The sequence below is a fragment of the Lampetra fluviatilis genome, chromosome 35, assembly GCF_964198595.1.
Source record: "Lampetra fluviatilis chromosome 35, kcLamFluv1.1, whole genome shotgun sequence".
NCBI classification, from domain to species: domain Eukaryota; kingdom Metazoa; phylum Chordata; class Hyperoartia; order Petromyzontiformes; family Petromyzontidae; genus Lampetra; species Lampetra fluviatilis.
In genome coordinates this window covers 10,544,854-10,568,047 of record NC_136309.1, presented here as the reverse complement: position 1 = coordinate 10,568,047, position 23,194 = coordinate 10,544,854, and the positions used below count along the sequence as shown (strand labels likewise).

Genomic DNA, 23,194 nt, shown 5'->3' with positions numbered 1-23,194 from the left:
TAAAGGAAATAACGGACAATAATGTAACCATTTTTTTTATTTTTGCTCACGTATCCCTCCCAGCCGCCAGCTCATTTTTTGAAGATTATTGTTGAAGAACCTACAAATCATAATTCAAAAACAGCAAGTGGTAAGCTCTTAAAATCTTACTGTACGGTGCCCGTGCATACCTTTACACAAACAATGATCACTAGGCCCAGCACTACCTCGTGAGATGCACTAGCCCAGTGCTGCTTCATGATATTCCATTGTTTTCCATATCTCACATCAAGTAACAATTCAGGTTTGCACTATGAGACCTCCTTTACCAGTGGCAAAATATAGTAGTAGGTTTTTACCCTTTCAACTGGTACAAAAACTGACACCTTTATACAAGGCATCATGTTTGCAATAACCACAACACAAGCAGTCAAAATGCAAACAAAAAGAAACAACTCTGATAATGATAAGTGCATATCAATAACCACAACACAAGCAGTCAAAATGCAAACAAAAAGAAACAACTCTGATAATGATAAGTGCATATCATTATCAGAGTTGTTTCTTTTTGTTTGCATTTTGGCTGCTTGTGTTGTGATACGTGCATATCATTATCAGAGTTGTTTCTTTTTGTTTGCATTTTGGCTGCTTGTGTTGTGGTTATTGTAAACATGATGCCTTGTATAAAGGTGTCAGTTTTGTACCAGTTGAAAGGGTAAAAACCTACTACTAAATTCAGGTTTGATTCCAGAGAAGGTTCAAGAAAAATGTTTTTGTCTTGTGGCAGAAAAGACAATGAATAAATCAGTAAATGTATTTAAAGATACAGAGCAAAGGATGGCACGTCCCTCAGATATCATTGGCACACCGCCACTACATGTAAGAACCTTGAGGGTCGACTTGATCGTGAAAGAGCCATTCCTAGCGTTTTTGCGTCTCAGGTACAAAGAAACCAGGACATTTTGCGGAAAGTTGGATAGCTCACAATACGTAGATGTAGTGTCTTGAGTGGTTTATTATTAATCGTAGTTGTAGTCATGACGCAACTGAAAAAAACCAACAATCGTACTATCCCGGGAAGACTTACACATTTACCAGAATGGCTACCTCAAAATTGTACGATCCTGGCAAAAAAACCAGACGGGTGAGCAAACCTTATCATGGTCTTCCTCTTTCTGCAGCGACCTCGTACACCGCGCAACTGGTTTCTAAAGCTGAGATCGGCCGCAGGGGGAGCAGTTCGGGAGTGCTAGACGCGGACGAGTCATCCACCGACTCGCCCCACCAGCCTGCTTCCACCACCACAGACCAGATGCCTCATCACTCGTGGAGACATGCCTTCAAGCTGTGAGCTTTCCCCCATAGCCACGGTGGTGAGATGTTAACTGCCTCGCCTGGTATACAGGAGGTCGCGGGTTCGATCTCGACCCTGACACCTGCTATATATTTGGAGTTTGCATGTTCTCCCCGTGGTTTTTTCACCTACACATTTAGAAACATGCCGTTTTAAATTTCCACTCGATAAGCCACTTCGTTGAGGTATCATTTGTGGCCAGGTCGCTTCTGAAAAGAGCTATATAACTCAGTGGGCCTTACCTAGTAAAATATAAATAGTAAAATAGTTCAACACTGGGCTGTGCACAGCACCTATAATAATTATTTGCGAGGCTGGCAATACACACACACGTACATTATTAGCACACTCCGGTGGTGCCGCAAATACGGCGATTGCTGTCATTCCGATGAATGAATCTGTTCATTTGTCTAATTTGACAGGCTACAAACACAATGTCTCGTGTATTATTCTAATACAGTGATGATGATAATAATAATGTTGGTTTTACAATGAACTTAAGTTATTTTACTCTGTTTTTGTCCAGTGATCTCACAGATGGAAGGGACAAAGACCTACTTATAAATTTCTGGTAAGTTGTTTGTATTTGTATTATTGTTAACACTATATTTAGATTTATTTTCACACCTGCCAACCAACCCACACAGCTATCTACATAGCTGCCTGCATGCTTGCTTGTGAGCTTGTGATTCTGTCAAACTGCGACATCGATGGATACTTCTTCGTTTGACTTTGTCGACCAGCTAAACAATGTCAGTCAATTGTATTTTGATATTAAACAAATGGAAATACAGCTCGTTTCTGGGAAGTGCATAAGCATGACCGTGTTTCAGGACACTAAATGACCACCGCCATTTGTTATTGCTGATGTCGTCTGCAGGAAAATATCTCAAGAAAGGCATTTTCTCGAGTTCAAGTCAAAGGATAACGACAGAAGAGAATCCAAGAAACGTCACAGCAGCATTGTAGTTCCATTGAGTGTGAGTACATCACAATGCACAGCTTTGCGTTCTGTTGTTCGGGATGTCATGATCTAATGGTGCAATGTAAAATCAATCGGACCTGTGTAACGCGTGCAGTGTTTTCTCGATCTTGAAGAGAGAGAACGACTCAAGAGGCCCGTAGAACCTCAGAAAGGGGCTCTGGTTGCTTATTTGCATTTAGATTATTTACAATATTTTTCTGCTATAAATTTCCACTTGATAAGCCACTTTGTTGAGCTCTTATTTCTGGCCAGGTAGCTTCTGCAAAATAAGTTAATACCTCAGTGGGCTTTACCTGATATGATAAGAAATTTAGTTTTATTTGTATATTTTTTAAGTGATTTGTTTATCTTGTCTATACTTTACACTACTATCGTATTTAGTATTGTTTGTTGTTGTAATAGTCTAGCCCGCCCCGACTGGACATCTGTGAAAAAGAGCTTTATAGCTCATCAGATTCCTCCAATAAAAATAAATATTCTGATTCTGATATAAAGAAATTTGCGTTTACGTTTTGGAATTACAGCACAAGACCTTTCCCCACTATTTCAGTATAACTTGCATATATTGAAAAGGAAGAACCCCTTCAGGAGTATGCACCATCTGCAACTAAATTGGCCTGGGTTCTAGCTCAGCTATTCAGCAGCAGGGCTCTTTGTCGTTTCACATCAGAGCATCGCACGGCAGATGCCGGCGATCTCCTGCACCGACAGACGATTAAGAATATCCACAACTGTGCGACTGCGTTCATCACGTAAAACCGTGGACCACATTGTAACGCCACTTCCCACTTTTGATAGCTCGCCGACAGCGTTTCAGATCATCACGGGACTATTCCTGTAGATATCCACCGGCTCGGTCACTAACAGAGGGAACATGGCCACTAAATCTTCGGGTTATGTCACTCCCCAGTGATCCTTCACACAAATCAGATATGTACATATACAAATGAGGCTTATACGAGTAAAGAAAAACACCAAAACATTGTAGATCCATACGTAGGGTGTGTATCTCTGGGTATTCCAATAACGGAAATTAAGTACTGTACCGTGAGATTTGTTTCACTATTATTGTGACCTTGCAGTGTGACTTGGGCACAAACTGACTGATATAAGTTGTAGGAATTTACTCCACAAGTTGAATATATGAGCGGTGCTGTTTATTTTAAGTAATTAGTAGAAGTAACCAGCCCGTCCAAAAAGGAGGTATATTCCAGTAATTGGATAGTTGTCGCTTTCATCTTGCTAGTTTGGCTCATTGATGGCTGATTCGAACATCGGGTATGGCAACTGCTATGTGTTACGTCTATCACAGAGCATGGAAAGACCGGAAACTATCGACTCTTACTCACTCCTGAAAAAGAAGAATGGACGTTGTCTGGACAAAGGGACGTGTAGAGTCTCAGTAAGCTACTCCACAGAGCAGGTAATATCGCAACACTCACACGTACACACGTCCATGCAGGCTTTCACCCTGATCAAATCATAATCAGCTATTGTCTATCCACCGCTGGATGAAGGCCTCCCCATGCTTGATTGTCAGTGAACATGTTCTTAACGTGTATGTTGCTACTGAGAAGGCATTGATAATAATAATAAAAATACTCATAGACACACGTAGGTATGTATTGTTGATTAGCAAATCAATGTACATTATCTTTGGGATTACGTAATGCGTACGTTCACACGTGCCAGAGCAAGAGGTTAGCAACCAAAATAATGAGAAGAGACATTTAACAAGAAGAGACGCAACGCACTGTGGTGAATGCGAGATGGTGTTCTTTAATAATTAACGTGACGAAGCCAGTCCTTAAAGAGCCGCATGCGGGCTGCCAAGCCGCCCCTGTGCCAGTGTGATCGCGGCCAATGTCTATGGTGATTGCAATAGCAATTGGCAGAGACCCATACCTGTCAACCCCTTATCAGTGCCCACCTTATTACGGATCAATTCAGACCTTATTGGTCACCCCGTGCCCTTATAAATCTTAACATTCATCCGACAAAGTCCCATCACAAGGGAGATATACAAACAAGTATTGAAATGGCTGTACGCCGGCCGTATGGACCTGAAACTCAATTTCTCTGTACAATAATACGGGTAAACCGTATGGGTTGACAGGTATGGAGACTACTGATATCATTGCATACTTTTAGACGTGGGGCAAGGTTGGGCAATGTGCTGGTGCTAGTGCACTGCTCCACACGTCAGCGTTCGCTTCGCTACACCGTGGCCGTGTTGACACTGTGCAGAGGGACACGTCGCTGAGTCGGGATCCGGCGCGCCTGAGCTCGCAGGTCTACGAGCTCCTTCTCCAGGCACTGGTGGAGTGGGAGCACAACGAGCAGCAGGTAAGCACCTGTCAACCCATGCCTTCTGTTGTTGTTGTTCAACTGTCTTCTGTTGCCCACAATAGCCTATAGCCCTAGAGTCATGGTGAGGTTATTCGAAGGTGGTTTAATTGCGGGAGGATAGTACTGAAGGCCTAGGTGTAAAATACATGGCCCACCACTGGTATTAGGTTATCGAAGACGAATGTATGTACTGAGTACAACAATCAGCTTATACGTCCCGTTTAATAACCTACGCAGAGTGCACCACTGTTTGCTTTAAGCTGTAATAGTATGCGAAGTGATAATAGTGATCGTCATTGGCTTTGTTATCATGAAAGTGCTAATGCAATGCTTATAATTTTCATACGAAAGACAAATTATTGCACTTTTATGTGCTGTGTTGTTATGGAATCCTTGTTTGTGTATTTGTATTTTGTGTTTATAGAGGAATAATTAATCGGCAATTCCAATTAGCTCCACATTTTTACAAGCCACAGTGTCGAGATGTTAGCTCCCTCGCCTAAAACGACGTTTTAGGAATTGTCCCTTCTCCAAAGCAGAGATGATCTCCGCTGCAATAGCAGTGTCCACCACTGCCAACTCAGTATCGCAGTGTATTTATTGTATATGTGTGCGTGTATGTATCAATGCACAAGTATTGATATACAAGGTGGCCCTGGTAGTGTTGCTCACCACATGCATGCTGGCTGTGCGTGTGTGTTGTAAGCAGTGCGGTGGTGCGCTGGTTCGTGCGCTGCGCTCCGAACCCGGCGACCTGAGTTTGATTCCCGCTCACGGCCAAGACCCGTGATGGATTATCTAAACTGGTCCTGGGCCACCCCTAGGTCGACACAGCCTCAAATAAGTTCCTGGTGCAGTGTGTAAACATCATCACTGGGGAGACAAAGGCGGTCGGGCGTGGTGCTGGCCACCCACTCCCTCGTGTTGCTGTGCCGACCTTCATAGGTGCTCGCTCACAGCACTTGCCCCAAAAAGTCTGTTAAGGCTACGAGGGGGATCTTTGTCTGGTTTTAAGCAGAAACCCCTGTGGGACGGCAAGCTGAACGAAGAAGCCAGCGACATCCTCCTGCTCTATGGGTGCCAAGCGGACCTGCCGACCTTGCAGATGCTCGCTCAGTACGTGTGCCCTCACACGCCACACAACGCGCTGAGGCGCCGCTCGCCGTCTTCAACGGTTAGGCCAAGCCCAGGGGTCGGCAATCAAAAATAATAAGAAGAGACATTTTTTTTTCTAATTCAAGAGCCGCAATGCACGTGGCAAATACGAGATGGCGGTCCTTAATAAATAACGTCACGAAGCAGTCCTTAAAGAGCCGGAGTTGCAGGTTGCCAGACCCCTGGGCTAAGCATTAGAGGGGGATGAGGTGGGGCAAGGGTTGCACAATCCTCATGCCTCACTGCAAGAAGGATCTGGGTTCACTTCTTGATTCAGGTGCCTTCCTGCATGGAGTTTGTACATTATCCCCCTATTCCCTGAATGGGTTTTCTCTTGGCTCTCCGGTCTCCTTCCCATAGCTGAATTAAAAACATACCGTGTCATTGATTTTTACCAAACATCTCAATGCAGTAGCAGAACCTTCCTTGGTGAATACGTTATAATTATTCTAAGTTAGGGATAACAATATGCACACTGTCTACGAGATGCTCGAAAATTAATTAACACAATATTAACATTTTTATTTGCAGGAAGTGGTCTGTATATATGAAACAACATAACAAGAAACCATTGGACATCAAGTTCTTTAAAGACCTATTCACAGGGACTGTGAATATTTGGACAGATGACACAGAGGTATGTACTCATAGCAGGCAGTTCTATAACAAGTAGTTCTGAAATGTCATTGTCATCGTCGTCATCGTCATGGAGTCAAGTCTCAAGATACTACTGTCATTGGTGAGTGTAGAACACCATAATACGTATCATATGAGAGAGAGAGAGTGAATGTACAGTATTAGGGTTTTATAATTAAATAGATTTAAGTAAAATATATATATAAAGTATAAATATACATATTTTAAACATTCTGGTACCCACACACACATATACGCAAATTCCTAGGGGGCCAATCCTACTTCGCGGATTTTCACCTATCGCGAGGGGTTCCGGTCCCCATTAACCGCGATAAACGAGGGATCACTGTACTAGTACAGCACACCAATGTGTTGGAGAGTAAACCCACAACATTTACAATTCGAGTACGACGTTTCACCAATAATTACAACCAGCATCATCAGGCAACAGCCAGAGTCTGTGTATCACGATTTATTAGGGGTTACAACCGGTTGGATTTGGGGTTGGATCGAGTGATGGGACTGCACCCGAGGGGGTGGAAAAGTCTTATTGGACATCTGTGAACTACTTGACATCTGTGAAAAAGAGCTTTATAGCTCATCGCATTCCTCCTGCATTATAAATGAATATTCTGATTGTGATTAATCCAAAGGTGAGAATGCCATCAGAATGAAGGGCAGCTTGTTGTTCTAACCTCGCCTAGCAGAACGACGGGCTGAAGGAAGTCGTGCTGGAGTTCACGAAGCAGCGTCTCGCCTCACTGCAGCAACTGGAACAGCACTTCCCCAACTCCTCCAAGGAAGCTCTCAAGCAGCTGAAAGAAACCCTCTGGTGAAATGAGACAAAGATCCCCCGTGTAGCCTTAACAGACTGTAGGGGCAAGTCCTGTTAGCGAGCACCTATAAAGGCCAGAACGACACACGAGGGGGTGGGTGGCCAGCACCACGCCCGACCGCCTTTGTTTCCCCAGTAGCGATGTTTACACACCGCACCAGGTACTAATTTGAGGCTGAGTCGACCTAGGAGAGGCCCAGGACCGATTCATATAATTGTTACCGGTGATGGGCGTGAGCGGAAATCGAACTCGGGTTGCCGGGTTCATATCGCAGTGCTCTAACCGCAACACGACCACTCCCCACGGTGAAACATGCACAGATGCACACACTCCACACCAGCTGAAGCCTCACTGAACTGCACAGCAGTCTCAGTAGTTTGCACGACACTTGATGCATTTCATTACGTATTTTTTTAATATCAAGTGTGTGTTGTATGTTAAGGCCCACATCCACGGGAAACCCCTTCAGTGAATGTATGTACTGTATGTTGAACTTCTTTCGCACCGTACATAGCCAACCGCGCTAATCGGAGGTGCGGGAGAAGGACAATTAACTAAACACAAACAGCAATTCTAAATAAATAAAGTTTTCAAACTACATTTAAACGTGCATATTTCCAGTGGTTTCCGAATATCAGTTTAGCATTCCAGATGGCCGCAGAAGTGCATCTGAAAGCACACGAAGCGGTGAACCGTCTCATTGGCCAGGCGACGCGACTAACGTGATGTTTGACTTGGGTTAAATAAATAGTCACAATGCAACGTGCAGCATTTTCGGTGTGAGGCATTCCACTGGATCCTGCCAAAGTGGAACATTCCCACTGAATAAGCATTGACATTGTTGGTTCCCCTTGCAAACTGAATGCATCTGTTTTGCTCTGCACGAGCTATACAATCACAGATTTGAATTGATAAATCCAGGTGTTCGTCACCGTGCAATGACGGAACCTCTGACTTAGATGAAGATGATGTCGTGAAATTGCAGAAGATTTGTGACGAAATAATTTTTCCGCCAGGATGGTTACAGAAAAGATCTTTGTCAGAAATCAGTTTCACGTTGTCATAGCAGTGTGTTTGTTGTCTGATTATGACAGGCTACTGGAGCACATGAACAATTCCAAGATTATTCAAGGGAATTCCAGATGTCTAATGGAGAGCATTGAACGGGAAATCACGGTACGTTCCGCAAATCGAAATTACTTTGATCGTGATTTATTTGACACAAATGCGAAACTTATAATGGCGTCGGCGAAGATCAACTGTATTCGAATGAACTTTTCGAGAGAAAAAAAGATTAAGTGCGTGCATTTTTTTTTTTTACATGAATTGTCTCCCGCGTGCGACGTGTGCGATTTAGGAGGGAGCCAATGTGTGGTACACAAGCAAGAAGAAAACCTGTGAGATATTCCGGGTAATTGTACAATTGTGGTTATTGTCCTTCTACCTTCTCGCGAAAACAACCACTGTCTGTCTCTCAAACCTTCCATCAAACTAGGCTCGATGTGGCTCCTTCTCCACTGCTGTCCAAATGGTCTGAAACACCCCACTCATTGGCTGCCCCCACTGGTCTGCGCTGAAAAGTCGAGACGACATACACCATACAATCAATGTGTGTCCTTGATTCTCTACCTCAACTCGTCTATGTAATTGTTGTTTACTTATTATCCTATCGTATGTATCCGTCTACGATGCCTTACTTACTTGGGCAGCAGGATGGAGCAGCGGTACCACTTGCACCTCACAGCAGGAAGCTCGTGGGTTCGTTCCCCGACTCGGGTGCCTCTCTGTGTGGAGTTTGTATGTTCTCCTCCTGTTCTGCCTGGGTTTCCTCCGAATTCTCTGGTTGCTTCCCATAGCTAAAAACATACGATGCAACTGGTTTTGACCCAAAACATCCCAGTGCTGATTAATTCTAGATTTGAAGCTTTCGTGACTGCAAGGATTCATACGCTTAGTTCTTTCGGTAAAGTCACGTAGGTAAAAAATTAAATTAAAATTAATACAAAATAAAATGAATTGCCTGCAAATGACTAAACTTAACTATTTTTTTACTTTACCAGGAAAGGCGCACTGAGCTATATATCTCTTTTTCAGAAGCGACCTGGCCACAAATGACTAAACTTAACTATTTTTTTACTTTACCAGGAAAGGCGCACTGAGCTATATATCTTTTTTTCAGAAGCGACCTGGCCACAATAGCTCAACGAAGTGGCTTAGCACGTGGAAATTGACTGCAGCCAAATACTCAAGTGCATATCTCTAAATATATAGGGGACAAACCGGAGGACCTCGTCAAAATCCACACGACCACGGGGAGATGGACATGCAAACCCAAATACTGTATACAAACGTCAGGGTCGGGATCGAACTCACGACCTCCTGTATACCAGGCGAGGCAGTTAACATCTCTCCACCGTGGCGCCAATTACTGGATTGGTATAACACAGTGGCACGATTACCCCCAACTGCAAAAACAAAAAAACTTCAAAGGACCCTCTTGAAAAAGAATATGGAGACTCAGAAATGTATGGGTAAACAAGATTCAGAACAACAATAAAAAATGAAATATACTTTTACTGCTCTACACCTGCTTTTCAGTAATAAAAGATGATACCAGTGTATAAATCAGGTTCTCAAGCGATTCAGCTGATTCCTCAACTGCATTGAGCCTGGCGACATAATTTGACGCATGCCAGTTCAGACGATTGAAATGTTCATTTCATAAATAGTAAAAACAAACACGCACGCTGTTGTGTTCCCGACTAACACCGTGCCGTCGTTCCGTCTGCAGCATCAGAAGAAGGACTTCATGCAGGCGATGGCCAAGTTGTGTGAGCTTATCGAAGAGGAGCTCAGCACCATGGAGAAGTACAACAATGTATTCACCAGGTACCAGACGTTCGATACCAGAAATGCGGATGGCAAGCTACTGGGCATTGCATTGGTGTGACCCGGTGACCAATAATATCGGTGGTTATAGGTGTAGTGCCAGTGGCGTAACGAGCACCCCCTGCATGCGTGGGGCATGCCTTACCCCCCCCCCCCCTCTGGTGGCCAAAGCTACCAGTTGGGGGAGCCCCTTGTCAACCACCATGAGATTTGTTTTCAACAACAGCGTCAAAGAACAACAATTCCTTAAAACGCGGTTCAAATGTATTTTCATGGAAATGCTTTCATTTACGTTCCATGTTTTATTTTCATCCAAACAGGCTGTAAATCGCTGCGCTATATAATAGCCTAGGTGCGACCGTGCGAGACAAATCAAATATTGGGGTCCCCACCCTGACTGACTGCCGCACCCCCTGAGCCGATACTGTCGTTTGCTGCGTCACTATGTGGTAAAATTTGTTGCTGTGGAGCAATTGGTGAGCACACCGGAGCTGCGATCCATTTCTCGTCACTTCGTATGACAGAGATTCCGAACGTCCCCCCCGCCCTGCTTCTGTCCACCCGGCAGTCAATCGGTAGGTCGCGTGTGGTGGGGTAAACTCTGGGCACACTGACTTCCTCAAATATGAAGTCCCCTTTCACCTGCTTCTTTCTAGAAACACAACAGCCGAGAGAGATGTGTAGCTGACGTGAGGCGATGTTTTGGGGTGGCTTATGTCTGTAGCAGTGCCGATGAGAGCCTGGGTGTGAATCATTAACATTCGATTGTGAAAAAATATTTTCTAAATTAACAATTGTGAATTAATTAACAATAATAATTAATGACCCGGCTTCTCAGGTGCTAGGAGTTGGATGAGCTATCTTATCGTGTGGCTGTATTAATACTGCAGCATTCATACTGCAGTATTAATATATTAATACTGCAGTATTAACACTGCAGTATTAACACTGCAGTATTAATACTGCAGTATTAATACTGCAGTATTAATACTGCAGTATTAATACTGCCTGATAGACACAAAAATAGACCTGTGATTTGGGCAGTTGAGAGAGTGGATGAGTTTCCATTCCTGGGAAGTGTGACCAATCCCGATTTGGCACTGGAGGTCTCCCTCTAAATCAGTCGAGCGGCATTATCTTTTCATTGGCCACATAACGCTTTGGAAGCTACATGGCCTCTCACTCCATACAAAGCTCTGGGTATTCTCAGCCACAGTTGTGCCCTTTCTTCTCTGTGCTTGCCAAAACGTTGACCTCTTTCAAGGGAACATCTGTGCCAGAATGCAAAATTCAGGATGACCTGCCTGCAATCCATCCTGGGTTTAACCAGACTGCATTGTGTAAAGAGCTCAAAGTCCTTTGGCAGGCGAGGCTGTGTTAGCTGGGTCATGTAGCCCGCATGCCCAGCCACCACATGCCCAACCAAGCAGCGTCTGTTTGGCCAGATAGAGGGGGATACACAGGCATGGCACAGACTAGAGAAGAGATGGACAAATGTGGTACAGGAGGATCTGGAGCTGAGTGGACTTACCTTCAAGATCGGATTCTATAGAGGAGGCTGGTGAAATATGTTGCAACAGCAGAGGGTGGAGAAGCGACGCTCACAACAACGAGCCAATCATCTCAGTCGGTCAACCCATAACACCTTGGTCTGCCCCATGACCTGCCAGCGAGCTTTCCACACTTCACGTGGCCACAATGTACACCTAGCCTGGTTCAAGCGCTTTGGTGACATCACTGCTACGAAGTGGTAAACGGCAGCTGATGTTTTGTTTGTGTATCCGTATATGTCTCCACGTGTGTGTCTGTGTCTCCATGTCTGCCTGTCTCTATTTGTGTGCAGTGCATTTGTCTTTGTGTGTGTCTCTATATGCATAAAGCTTTATCATCTTATCTGCATAGAACAGTACAATATAATTATCATTTTAACTGGTAAGCGCAGAGTTTATTTTATGTTTTCACTCTGAAGTACAGAATATACAAGTATTCTGGTTCGATGTAGGTTCAGGACAATGCACACTTAACACTGGTTTTTGCATTCCGGTTTTTAACTGATTTAAACTCTGGATATAAGTAATGTTAAAAGACAATTTAAAACTACTGTATGCTGCGCACGGACGACGATGCACGTTTTACTGTCTTGTGTTGTAGGGTGGTGTACATGAACTACTGCGCTGTGTGGAGCAGACAAATAGAGGGCATGGTAGGTGACCCACCAGAGAGACATTCGTGCGTGCTGTCCACAAAGTTTGCAATCGATGTTCCACTTAAATAACAATCGGACAGCCTAAATATGTTTTTTAATGCACGTTTCACCGTTTGCATTTTCCACTCATTCCTTCTCACGACTGCCGCGTCCGTTTCGCGCCTGCGATTCGTGCGGTTGGCTACGCACGGTGCGAAAGAAGTTCAACATTCGCGTATTCAATCGTTTAACTCTGTATAACCCCACGGTGCACGTACAGGAATTAACAATGCGTCACTGACGTGCGGCAGTCTTGTTGAGGACTCATATTTTGCTGGGGGAAAGCTCGCGCACAGACACTCACACGCGTGCGCACAGTCACACACAAAGATGAAGATCCCCCGTATAGCCTGAACAGAATGTTGAGGCAAGTGCTTTTAGCGAGCTCTTATAAAGGCCGGCATGGCACACGAGGGGTTGGGTGGCCAAACCCACACCCGGCCGCCTTTTTCTCTCCAGTGGCGATGTTTACACACTGCGCCAGGTACTCATTTGAGGCTGAGTCGACCTAGGGGAGGCCCATGACTGGTTCAGATAATTGTCACCGGCGTTGGCCATGAGCAGGAATCGAACTCGGGTCGGCAGGTTCGTAGCGCAGTGCGCTAACCGCTACACTACCACTCCCCACAACAGACAGACACACACGCGCGCACACATACGCGCGTGCAAGGAGTTTGCATCGGCCGCGTTGAACGTTGACTGCAACAATCGCGGAGTTCCACTGGCGGCGGCAACGGCGTGAGACGGGCACGCGCGCGCGCACCCGCCGCTCACGCTGGAACCTGCGCGCCTGGCGCGTGCAGCTGGCGCAGGACATCAGGAGGTCCGCGGAGGAGACGCAAACCGTGTGGGAGAAGGCGGACGAGAGCGTGGGGGACAGGTGCAAGAAGGAGAAGGACCTCGCCAGTGCGATGCACAGCCTCTACATCTCGCTGCAGGCCGTTAACAAGAGACTGGATCGGTAAGGAGGCGAGGACCCTTTTTGTTGTTGCGCAGGTCACTGCAGATGATATGGTGTACTATGGCATTCACGACGTTTTAGGTGCAACCCACTGCTGGTGGAAGGGCTTCTCCGAGAGGCAGCTGTACGAACTTCTTTCGCGCCGTACGTAGCCAACCTTGCTAATTGGAGGAGCCGTAGAGAGAGCCCCTCTGGAGGGTATTATGGCCCTCACTAGCCAGCCGTCTTGGAAGAGGTGGGAGTGCCCACACTTTACCCCACCACACGCGACCTGCCGAGCAATGATTTATGGTGCGCCCATTTATACCACTCGGGTGGACAGAGGCAGTGGGAGGTGGTGGGTGGGGGGAGGGGGGGTTTTAAAAAACCTGCTCCGTTTCAACTGCCACGCCGGGAGATGGAATCGCACCGGTGACCTCGGTATTGCAAGCCCCGTGTGCGAACCATTACACCACAATACCTTAATGATCTCGTCAGGGAGCATAAACCCCATCAAGCGAACTCACTCCAGTTATCTTTGTAGCAGCGTCTTTTGGCTGGCCATCATACATCACCGCATCACGCGCTTTCAGATGCGGCCGTCTGGAACGCTGTTCTTTCCGATATGAGAAAGCCGCTGGAGCTATGCACCTTTAAATGATCTAGATTGAAAACTAATTTCTTTAGAACTGGATGGGTTTTTTTAGTTTGTTGTCCTTCCCCCGCACCTCCGGTTAGCACGGTTGGCTGGGAAAGAAGTTCAACACATGTACGTACATATTCCATGTTCAGTCTCGTATTGCCTCATTGCTATTTTCGTAATTTCACCATTCTCTGCTGTGCCCTTCGTGCTTTGTATTTTCTGGAGTGTGTTGTAAGCTGCTCTGACAAGAAGGCATGTTAGCACCAAATACATGCATAGGTTTATCCTACATGTATGTATGTTGAACTTCTTTTGCACCGTACGTAGCCACCGTGCTAATCAGAGGTGTTGTTTTAGGTACGCAGGTTGTGACTCAAATGGGTGTCGGTTTTATCAACGTTCTGGCCACCTCAGCTAACGGATTTGACGAGCCACGCCGTAAGGGAATGTGAACTCAAACGGCGAGGGGTGCCCTCCCCCCAACGAATAATCGCAGATCGACTGTGTTTGTCTTTGTGTTGCAGGACACTCAAGGATCAGCCGCAGCCCCTCGCCTCCTTCCACGAGTGGTTTCTTGGGGCCATCAATGCCTGGGCCAAAACCGTTCACTGGAAAACGGAGAGCATTGTGAGAAATGCCTTGGAAAAGGACAACGTAAGTTCTTGACGCGTTGGGTCAAAATTCCCCTTTGTACGCTGGCATCGAAGGTTGGCTTTGAAGTGCTAAGGTTTACCGCACGCAGTACGGCACTCCAGAGGTAGCCGATGCAAACAATGACGATTCGTCTGGAGCAGCTATCCTTCTGGATCTCCATGCTCTGAACCTTTGACCACGTTTTCTCCTTACCTGGAAGGCAGGAACTCCCACCATACTGAGCTCCCACACTCCACGCTGACCCTTGCTGCCTTCTTGGTCCCAGCCCTCCTGGCTCAGAGCACAGTCTTTCTGGACCAGTCTTCCTGAACCTCGCGCTTTCGGCCCCGATGACCCTGTTTTCGGCTTGTTCCGCCGTGTGTGCCCGACGTTTCACACCGATTCCTGGAAGCTTCTTCAGGAACCGATGCCCGCGTTGCCGCCGGTATTTTGACGCAGCCCGGGCAATGCTGTCCATCAGCTACGTCACTTGTGCGTGTCAGCTTGTGCATACTGTGCTCATACTTTGGATTAAATTAAGTATTTGGCTGCTAATAAATTTCACGTGATAAGCCACTTTGTTGAGCTATCATTTGTGGCTAGGTCGCTTCTAAAAAAGAGCTGTATAACTTAGTGGGCCTTTCCTGGTAAAATTAAAGGTAGTTTGAGTAGTTTAGTTTAACCATGATTGTAGCCAAGATCTGCGCTGTATAACATTCCTGTCGTCGCAGCTCAGTGGAGCTTACCTGGTAAAATAAAACAATTGTTTCTAGTTTTATGTCTCTAGTTGTTGCACCCTAATTCTTGAGTTGTGAAGCATGAGATTAGATACCTCATTATCATAAGCCTTTCCCATTCCGATGACATGTGTACGTCATCGGTTTTTCTTCCGATTCTGTTCTGTTGACGTACATGCGTGTATGTCATCGGTACAGAATCGGAAGTACAAGGCCATGCGGGAGGGCGTGTGGCACAGCTTGGCGTCAGCTATCGTAGAGCATGACAGTCGGGTCACTACAGTTCTCTGCGGTGAGTACAGCGTCTTTAAAAACAACGGCGCTGCTACACCGCTCTAAATAAGATTAACGCCGAGCCGCTCGCACGCTCCGAGGTTCGGCGGTGAACGGGACACCCACCCCGCAACTTGCAGACGTCTCGGAGCGGGAAAGGGTTCGTAACGATTCCGGTTAGTACGCTTGGTATGCGTTAGATTCCTTATATGACGGGGGGTATTGTGAGGGCCGCTGCGATTCAGGGATGGGTATAGTCTGCAAACGCGCTGCCTGGTGCAAGGATCCGGGCTGTAAACTGAACCCGCGTGTCCTCCCGTGCTCTCAGCTCATGCGGGATCACCCTGCGGTGAGACACAGCTCGTCGGCACACGATTTGCTGAGCTGGTTCGTCGCCATGCGGGATTTCTGGGTAAAACTTGCTTGGCCTGACCCGGACATCACCAGCATGCTCGTCTGCAAACTCATTGAGGTATGTTCGCAGTTGGCACACTGCGCTGTGAACCCGGCAACCCGAGTTCGATTACCGCTCAGTCCAACACCAGTGACGATTAACTGAACCGGTCCTGGGCCTCCTCTAAGTCGACTCAGCCTCAAATGAGTACCTGGTGCGAAGTGTAAACACCGCCACTGTAGAGACAAAGACGGCCAGGCGTGGTGCTGGCTTTGTGTGCCGTGCCGGCCTTCATAGGTGCTACTCGCGAACAACACTTGCTCGAACAGTCTGTTAAGGTGATGTAAAAAAAATCGGATTCAGATTTTTTTGTGGGCAGCGGAAGTGTAGCGGTTAGCGCGCTCCGCTTCGAACCCGGCGTGCCGAATTCGATTCCCACTCACGGCCAACACAAAGTAACGATTATTTAAAACGAGCATGGGCCTCCCCTAGGTCGACTCAGCCTCAAATGAGGACCGGGTGCAGTGGGTAAACATCGCCACTAGGGAGACAAACACGGCCGAGCGTGGTGCTGGCCACCCACCCCCTCGTGTGCCGTGCCAGCCTTTATAGGTGCGCGCTCACAGCACTTGCCCCTACAGTCTGTTAAGGCTATACGGGGGATTTTTATCTTTTATTGTCACCAAAATGTGGCACTGACGTTCCCCGTGCACAGTTCAATTATTTTCCTGCACGGTAACCATGCCACAGCATGCGGTGCAACCAGTGGGTTGAGAACCGCTGGCTCTGAGCTTGGGTTGACTATTCGGATGCTTGACTCACACGTGCGCCACAAGATCTCTTTGTTACGACCGACCGAATTTTGCGACGTTGCCTTGAGCTCCGAGTTATTTAAAGCGTAAACACATGCTTCTTTGAGTGTGCAGTTGCGAGCCCTTTTGAGGTTAGGAGACAATGCTCCTCATCCTTTGATCTCAACAGGAGATCTGCGATGCCAGCGTCAGTTACGTGACTTTGATGAGGGCGCGACTGGTCGCAGAAGGTTTCAGCAGTGGAAACGGACAAGTCTTCGTGATGTCTGCAAAGGTTTCACATCCGTTTCACATTCATGCCGCTGCTCCCCCCCCCCCCCCCCCCCCCCCCCAAAATGAGCAATATTCAGATTCATATTTACTGCGTTCTTGGTAAATAACTTTTAAAAGTCAGTGATTTCCTCTGCAAATCTCAGTGGCGAAATGTTATCTCGCTCACCTGATATGCAGGAGGTCGTGGGTTCGATTCTGACCATGATGCCTGTATATTTGGTCGCGTGGACTTTTCTCTGCATCCTGCGGTTTTCCCCTCCATATTTAGAAACATGCATTTAGAGTATTTGGCTGCTATAAATTTTCACACGATAAGCCACTTCATTGAGCTATCATTTGTGGACAGATTGCCTCTGCAAAGGAACTACATAGCTCAAGTGGGCCTTATCTAGTGAAATAAAAGATTAGTTTAATTTTAGTAAATGAGGATGAATGCGTTATCGCCCCTGCCATAGCAATGTGAATATTCCAAATTCCTATGGCAGGGGCAAGTCTCTCCATGAGACAACCGCTGTTGACATCCCCGCGAAGCGGTATTTATTTTATTCACCTTGGAGGGATGATTGTTCGAGTCAAATCTCAACCAGGATTTGAACAACACTGTACTATTTATGAAGGAGTTGCCTTTGTCAGTTCTTTAATGTTGATTAACGCTCACTGTTGCCGCAACATCTTTTTTCCCCTTGCTGCACGGCAGATCTGCGTGGGGCTGTGCAGCATCCACCACCTGCAGTGCTCCCTACCCTCGCTGCTTGGCTCGCTCATCGACAAGAAGCCGCAGACGGAAACTGATGGTGCTGCTGCTGCTGGCTCGACCGCCGTCACCTCCACCGGCAGCGCAGCTGGGCGGGCAGCAGCAGCAGCAGCGCCAGCGGCTCAGAAGGCCCCTTGCAGCTACGTGCTAGACAGCGGGATTGACGACCTCGACAAGCAGATGGAGGACACCGTGAGAGAAATGGCTGAGCAGGTGAGGACGGTGGCTCTGGTTGGAGCGATCGTTTTGCTTTCCAGGGGGGGAGAAAACGGCAATTGATGGCAAAGGTGCAGGGCCGCAGTTGCTTCCTCACGCCGCCGCTGCTCGGGGATGAACCTCCACAGGAGGGAGTTGTAATAGAGCCCGTTCTAAAGGGTAGTTTGGCCTACTCTTCCACACCGGCCAGACGACTTGGAAGAGCCGACAGTACCCACATTTTATCCCACCGCACACCACCTGCTGGTAGGCTAAGTGTGGTACATCCATTGACAATGCCGGTTTAGATATTACTCGTCATCGATGTCAGCCGTGGCTATGAATCAAAGGCTGTTTGCCGGATACATGGTGCAGTGTCCTGACCACTGTGCCTCAATTCAATCTGCATCTGTTTTGCGTACGTTGTAACAAAGTTGCGATGGCTTTTTGATGATCACATTGTTCACGTGAAAGTGAATGTAGCAAACAGGGCAACATAGCCCTTCGTTCTAGATTTGAAGCTTTCGTGACTGCAAGGATTCATATTCTTAGGTTTTTTCGGTAAAGTCACGTAGGTAAAAAAATTAAATTAATAAAAGTAAAATAAAACAATAAAAAATAAAAAATCACGACGTTTCGGAAGCAACACAAGCCTCTGTCTTCAGGTGGAACCGTCACAGCCACGACACCTGTATCAAGTAAATGAGAGATCACAAGAAATACCACCCCGTATATATAATGGTTGAGGGGGGAAGGGCTAGTTACAAACCGCACCTCTCCATAACAAAGGCTCAGTCCTTTGTTATGCAGTCTATTCTTAGTCTTAAGCCTCACCTTACCATATTAATAAAAAGTGTGCCGTTCCTGGCCCTTCCCCCCTCAACCATTATATATACGGGGTGGTATTTCTTGTGATCTCTCATTTACTTGATACAGCTGTCGTGGCTGTGACGGTTCCACCTGAACACGGAGGCTTGTGTTGCTTCCGAAACGTCGTGATTTTTTATTTTGTTTTATTTTACTTTTATTAATTTTAATTTTTTACCTACGTGACTTTACCGAAAAAACCTAAGAATATAGCCCTTCGTGCCATAGTGTTGAGAATCACCCATGTGCGTGCGTGTGTTCCCTCTGTACAGACAATGCTGTATATTAAATCCCATCTCGAAGCTATTGCATCTGACGCAGCTGTTAAAATACAGGTACAGTATATTTCCTTTTGTGGCTGTGAAATAGAGCATTCCCTCGTTGTTCACGAACTTCCTATCGGCGATTTTGGCTGTCCGCATCTGAAACTACATGACTGCATCGGGAGAGAGAGAGAGATGGGATAAAGTGATGAGAGATGCAGTGTTGAGAGATAAAATGATGAGAGATAAAGGGATGAGATAAGTTATGATGATGATGATGATGCTACTGCACAGCATCATAAATTAAGGCAAGTCCATTTATAAACTATTATTACATTTTTTTGTATTATTTACTTTAAGTTTATTATAACCAATTTGTATGTTTGTGTTATTATATTTTTTACGTATTTAATAGCTTATGTATTTATTTAAAGTAATTCATTAGAAAAATATAGATTTTGAAGGCCAATATCATCCGTGATATTTTCTATTCACGAGCATCTCCGGCACGCATCCCTTGTCGCGAATAGCGAGGGAATACTGCAGCATCAAATTGCATTAACATTCCACGTAGGCTTCACGAAGGAAGTTTGTGAGAAAGAAAAAAACACAAAGATGTTCGGCTATAGTTTTTATTTTATTTATTAAATAGCGTTGAATCCGATCGTGTCCGTGCCTGCCACACTGTCTCGGTGTCGATTGAAGCAAGGCCACCTCAGTCACTCCTCCTCGTCGGTTTTTGATTGAGCGCAGTCTCCACGAACAAAAGTACAACGGGGCTATCACTCGCAAAGTCCGTAAAGGAAGTTTGTGTTGAGATTTGGCAGGAACAAAATGGGGGGTGGCAGAAAGAAGCAGCGGTTGGTTGAACCATTTTACAGGGACTCCTCTGCTTTTGAACATTCGACTTACGAACTTTCAGAGGTACAAACAAACCTGTCCGTATGTCCAGTTGCCTGTTTGGACCGAGAGTCGTGATTTCAACCGTAGCGCAATAGATGGCGGCGGTGGCATCTACATCTGCAAAACATGAACTACCAGTGGCATCTACGTCTACCAGAGATTATGCAACTTTTAAAGCCATTCCCCGTGTTTAGTGTACACGCCGTACAACATGTTTGGAATCGACAGGAGTAAAGTTGGACTTAAGAACAATTCGACTTACGAACAGACCTTTGTCACCTAACTCGTTCGTAAGTAGAGGAGTCCCTGTATTGGCAAATAACCCCTCCCTACCGAAACTTGAATCAGAATTGTGGCTGATTAAGTCGATGTCATGGGGAACCCTGGAGCACTAGGCAAAGATTGGGCCATCCGTGCACAATGTGTAAGCAAACGTTCAGTAGTTGAGGTGTGTGTTTTTGCGTGATTTAACAGTAAGTGAATATAAATATACATTGAGTTACTGCGAATGTTTGTTCCAAGATGATTTGTTGTATGGTCTGTTCCTTTCCTAGGATGAATCTGTCTACGAATATTATGATAACAATCTTAAACAACTTTTTGAAGGGCTGAATGAAAACAGCAAAATATTCCAAATGTGAGTTAAACTTTGTATTAAGTATTTTTGAAGCGGGTGGGGGGTCATGTTTGGAATGTTAGTTTCATGACGATCTTTGAATTCATGCAATGGTGAAAAATTACCTAAACCCAACACTTTGTTATCTTTGGCACCAAAATTTGTGATGCACCAACAACATTTCACAAAATGTGCCGTTACCACCACCACTGCTACCGCCATCACCTTTACAACACTCAACAACAAAAACAACCGCCATTCGCCACTAAGTGGCGGTGACGTTACCACAGCACTTGTGCCAGGCTAAGTGAACTCAATTATCAAATTATCAGCATACTTCACATGGTTGAACAGTATGGAGCCATCCCTTGACTGCACCCGGACATCGATCAGCCTCTTATTGTATGTGTACCTAATAGTCATGTCTGTGGTACAGCCATGGAAAGCGTCACAAACTACGGCGTCAATGACGATATTAAATAGTGTAAGGGCCGGAGGGCATCCATGCCACACCACAAAGTGAACAGGGAATGGCTCTGACTCCTGGCCACCATCATGAAGACCCTTAATGATTATGAGAAGGGGGTAAGCGACCCCCAAAAGTACGAAGAATAACCCAGAGCCCAGGTCTGATGATGGTATCGTAGGCCTTGAGCAGGTCAATAAAGCAGAGATGTAGGTCTTGTGAAAATTCCCTACACCTCTGCTGTAGCAGATAAATAGAGAAATAGACATCGTGCAGAACCACCCCAGTCTGAAACCACATTGTTGAATAAACTTTGCCAAGACCTTTTCCAGCACACCGAGGAGGGAGATTCCCCAGTAGCTATTGCAATCGCGCAGTACCCCCCCCTCCCCTTCTTAAAAGGGGGGCACTGTGCTGGGGGACTACCAGGGCATCCTTCCATTCTTATGGAACCCATCCTGTGGTCCGAGAAGTTGTAATGATATCATACGGGGCAGCCTACACATAATTGCCACCATCCCTCGGCAGTTCGCGTCAGAGATCATCTCTGCCCAGCTCTTTACCTGGTCACTCCCAGGGATGACTACCTCCTCCAGTATTTGAGGAACGGCAGCCCCTGCAGGGTCAACCCCAGGTTGCCCCAAGATGTTATCTGAACTGAGATGATTTCCCTTCCCCAAAATCTCTCAGAAATCATTAGTAGATCTGCAAACCTCTGCATGGGGATCGTTGATTAGATCACGACTCTTTCCCTTTAGGACGGTCATAGGTGTGGTGCTACCAGTTATTTTTTGATAGAATTAAAAAGTGATTTATAATCACGTGCTGCTGAGGCAATTTCCATCTCCCCAGCAACCCGTGACTACCACTCGTCTTTTGCAGCGCCACACAGCTGTCCAAACCTATGAGTGTAGGCTGCGGTAAGCCTCCCCACTCTTGGATGTGATTTGCTGTAGACGGTGAGTGAACCTGCTGCATTCTCTCGGCTAGCCTGAACACCTCTGTCACCCAGGGTCTCTGGGGACATCTGGACCGTGTACCCAAATGCAGCCATTGCAGCTGACCCATTTCCCCTGAGCATTAGGAAGAGGGGTGGATGATACCAACTCCAGATGCAAGCGATGGTGAAATTCTGGCTTGCAACTTTCATCCGCTAGCCAAGACCAGGCTATTGTAAGTGTTTTTTTTCTGAGTTATAGGTGGAAACATAGCACCAACAACCAATACAAATACGAAGATCCCCCGTGTAGCCTTAACAGACTGCTGGGGCAAGTGCTGTTTGCGAGCACCTATGAAGGTCAGCAAAGCACACAAGGGGATGGGTGGCCAGCACCATGCCTCGCCGCCTTTGTCTCCCGAGTGGTGATGTTTACACACCGCACCAGGTACTCATTTGAGACTGAGTCGACCAAGGGGAGGCCCAGGACCAGTTCAGATAATCATCACCGGTGTTGGTTCGTAGCGCAGCGTAGCGCTCACCGCTTCTGCTACCGCTCCCCTACATCACCACCTGTCACATGAACACTACCGTGACTATCACCAACCACAACAATTATCACCACTGTCAACCCCACCACCTTCAACACCAACAAAACCATCACCAACACACCATCGCCACACGTAAACTCTTACCACTGCATGAAGGGTCATGGTTTGTGCAAGAGTAAATCATGTTATTAACATTGCGGGCACCGTAGGGGGTCACGTAAACTTATTTCACCGTACAGTTATATGATAATCGGCAGTACTTTGTTGTGGGGAATTAGTAGGAGAGCCACCTAGTACATGCGGGCTGTCACGTAGTAATTCTGCCTTGCCTTGCTGCTCTTCCCTCAGTTTTCTGTATATGCTCTGGGAGACGGTGCTGAAAGCGTTTAGCGAGGAGCTGGAGAAGAACAGGATTTGCTCTGGATTCATGAAGGACAGGAGGAGTAGCCTCAGCTCCCCGTACTACACAAGGATGCAGACGATTCTAAAGGTGCAATACAAAAACAACC

The 23,194-nt window shown here is 46.3% G+C and overlaps 1 protein-coding gene across 1 annotated transcript in view; it reads left to right on the top strand.

The window, feature by feature from the left end:
- LOC144944676 (BAI1-associated protein 3-like) overlaps positions 1–23,194 on the top strand; it is a 54,879-nt gene that overhangs the window by 15,723 nt on the left and 15,962 nt on the right. Inside the window, exons 4-24 of the mRNA XM_078873034.1 lie at positions 64–130; positions 1,161–1,326; positions 1,860–1,904; positions 2,214–2,313; positions 3,631–3,741; positions 4,566–4,664; positions 5,683–5,783; positions 6,354–6,459; positions 7,163–7,290; positions 8,389–8,470; positions 8,652–8,705; positions 10,086–10,183; positions 12,335–12,386; positions 13,232–13,389; positions 14,536–14,665; positions 15,983–16,126; positions 17,030–17,134; positions 17,831–18,100; positions 19,222–19,284; positions 20,670–20,752; positions 23,034–23,175. Of these exons, the coding sequence (XP_078729160.1) occupies positions 64–130; positions 1,161–1,326; positions 1,860–1,904; positions 2,214–2,313; positions 3,631–3,741; positions 4,566–4,664; positions 5,683–5,783; positions 6,354–6,459; positions 7,163–7,290; positions 8,389–8,470; positions 8,652–8,705; positions 10,086–10,183; positions 12,335–12,386; positions 13,232–13,389; positions 14,536–14,665; positions 15,983–16,126; positions 17,030–17,134; positions 17,831–18,100; positions 19,222–19,284; positions 20,670–20,752; positions 23,034–23,175 (2,304 nt within the window). The remainder of the gene's footprint in view (positions 1–63; positions 131–1,160; positions 1,327–1,859; positions 1,905–2,213; positions 2,314–3,630; positions 3,742–4,565; positions 4,665–5,682; positions 5,784–6,353; positions 6,460–7,162; positions 7,291–8,388; positions 8,471–8,651; positions 8,706–10,085; positions 10,184–12,334; positions 12,387–13,231; positions 13,390–14,535; positions 14,666–15,982; positions 16,127–17,029; positions 17,135–17,830; positions 18,101–19,221; positions 19,285–20,669; positions 20,753–23,033; positions 23,176–23,194) is intronic.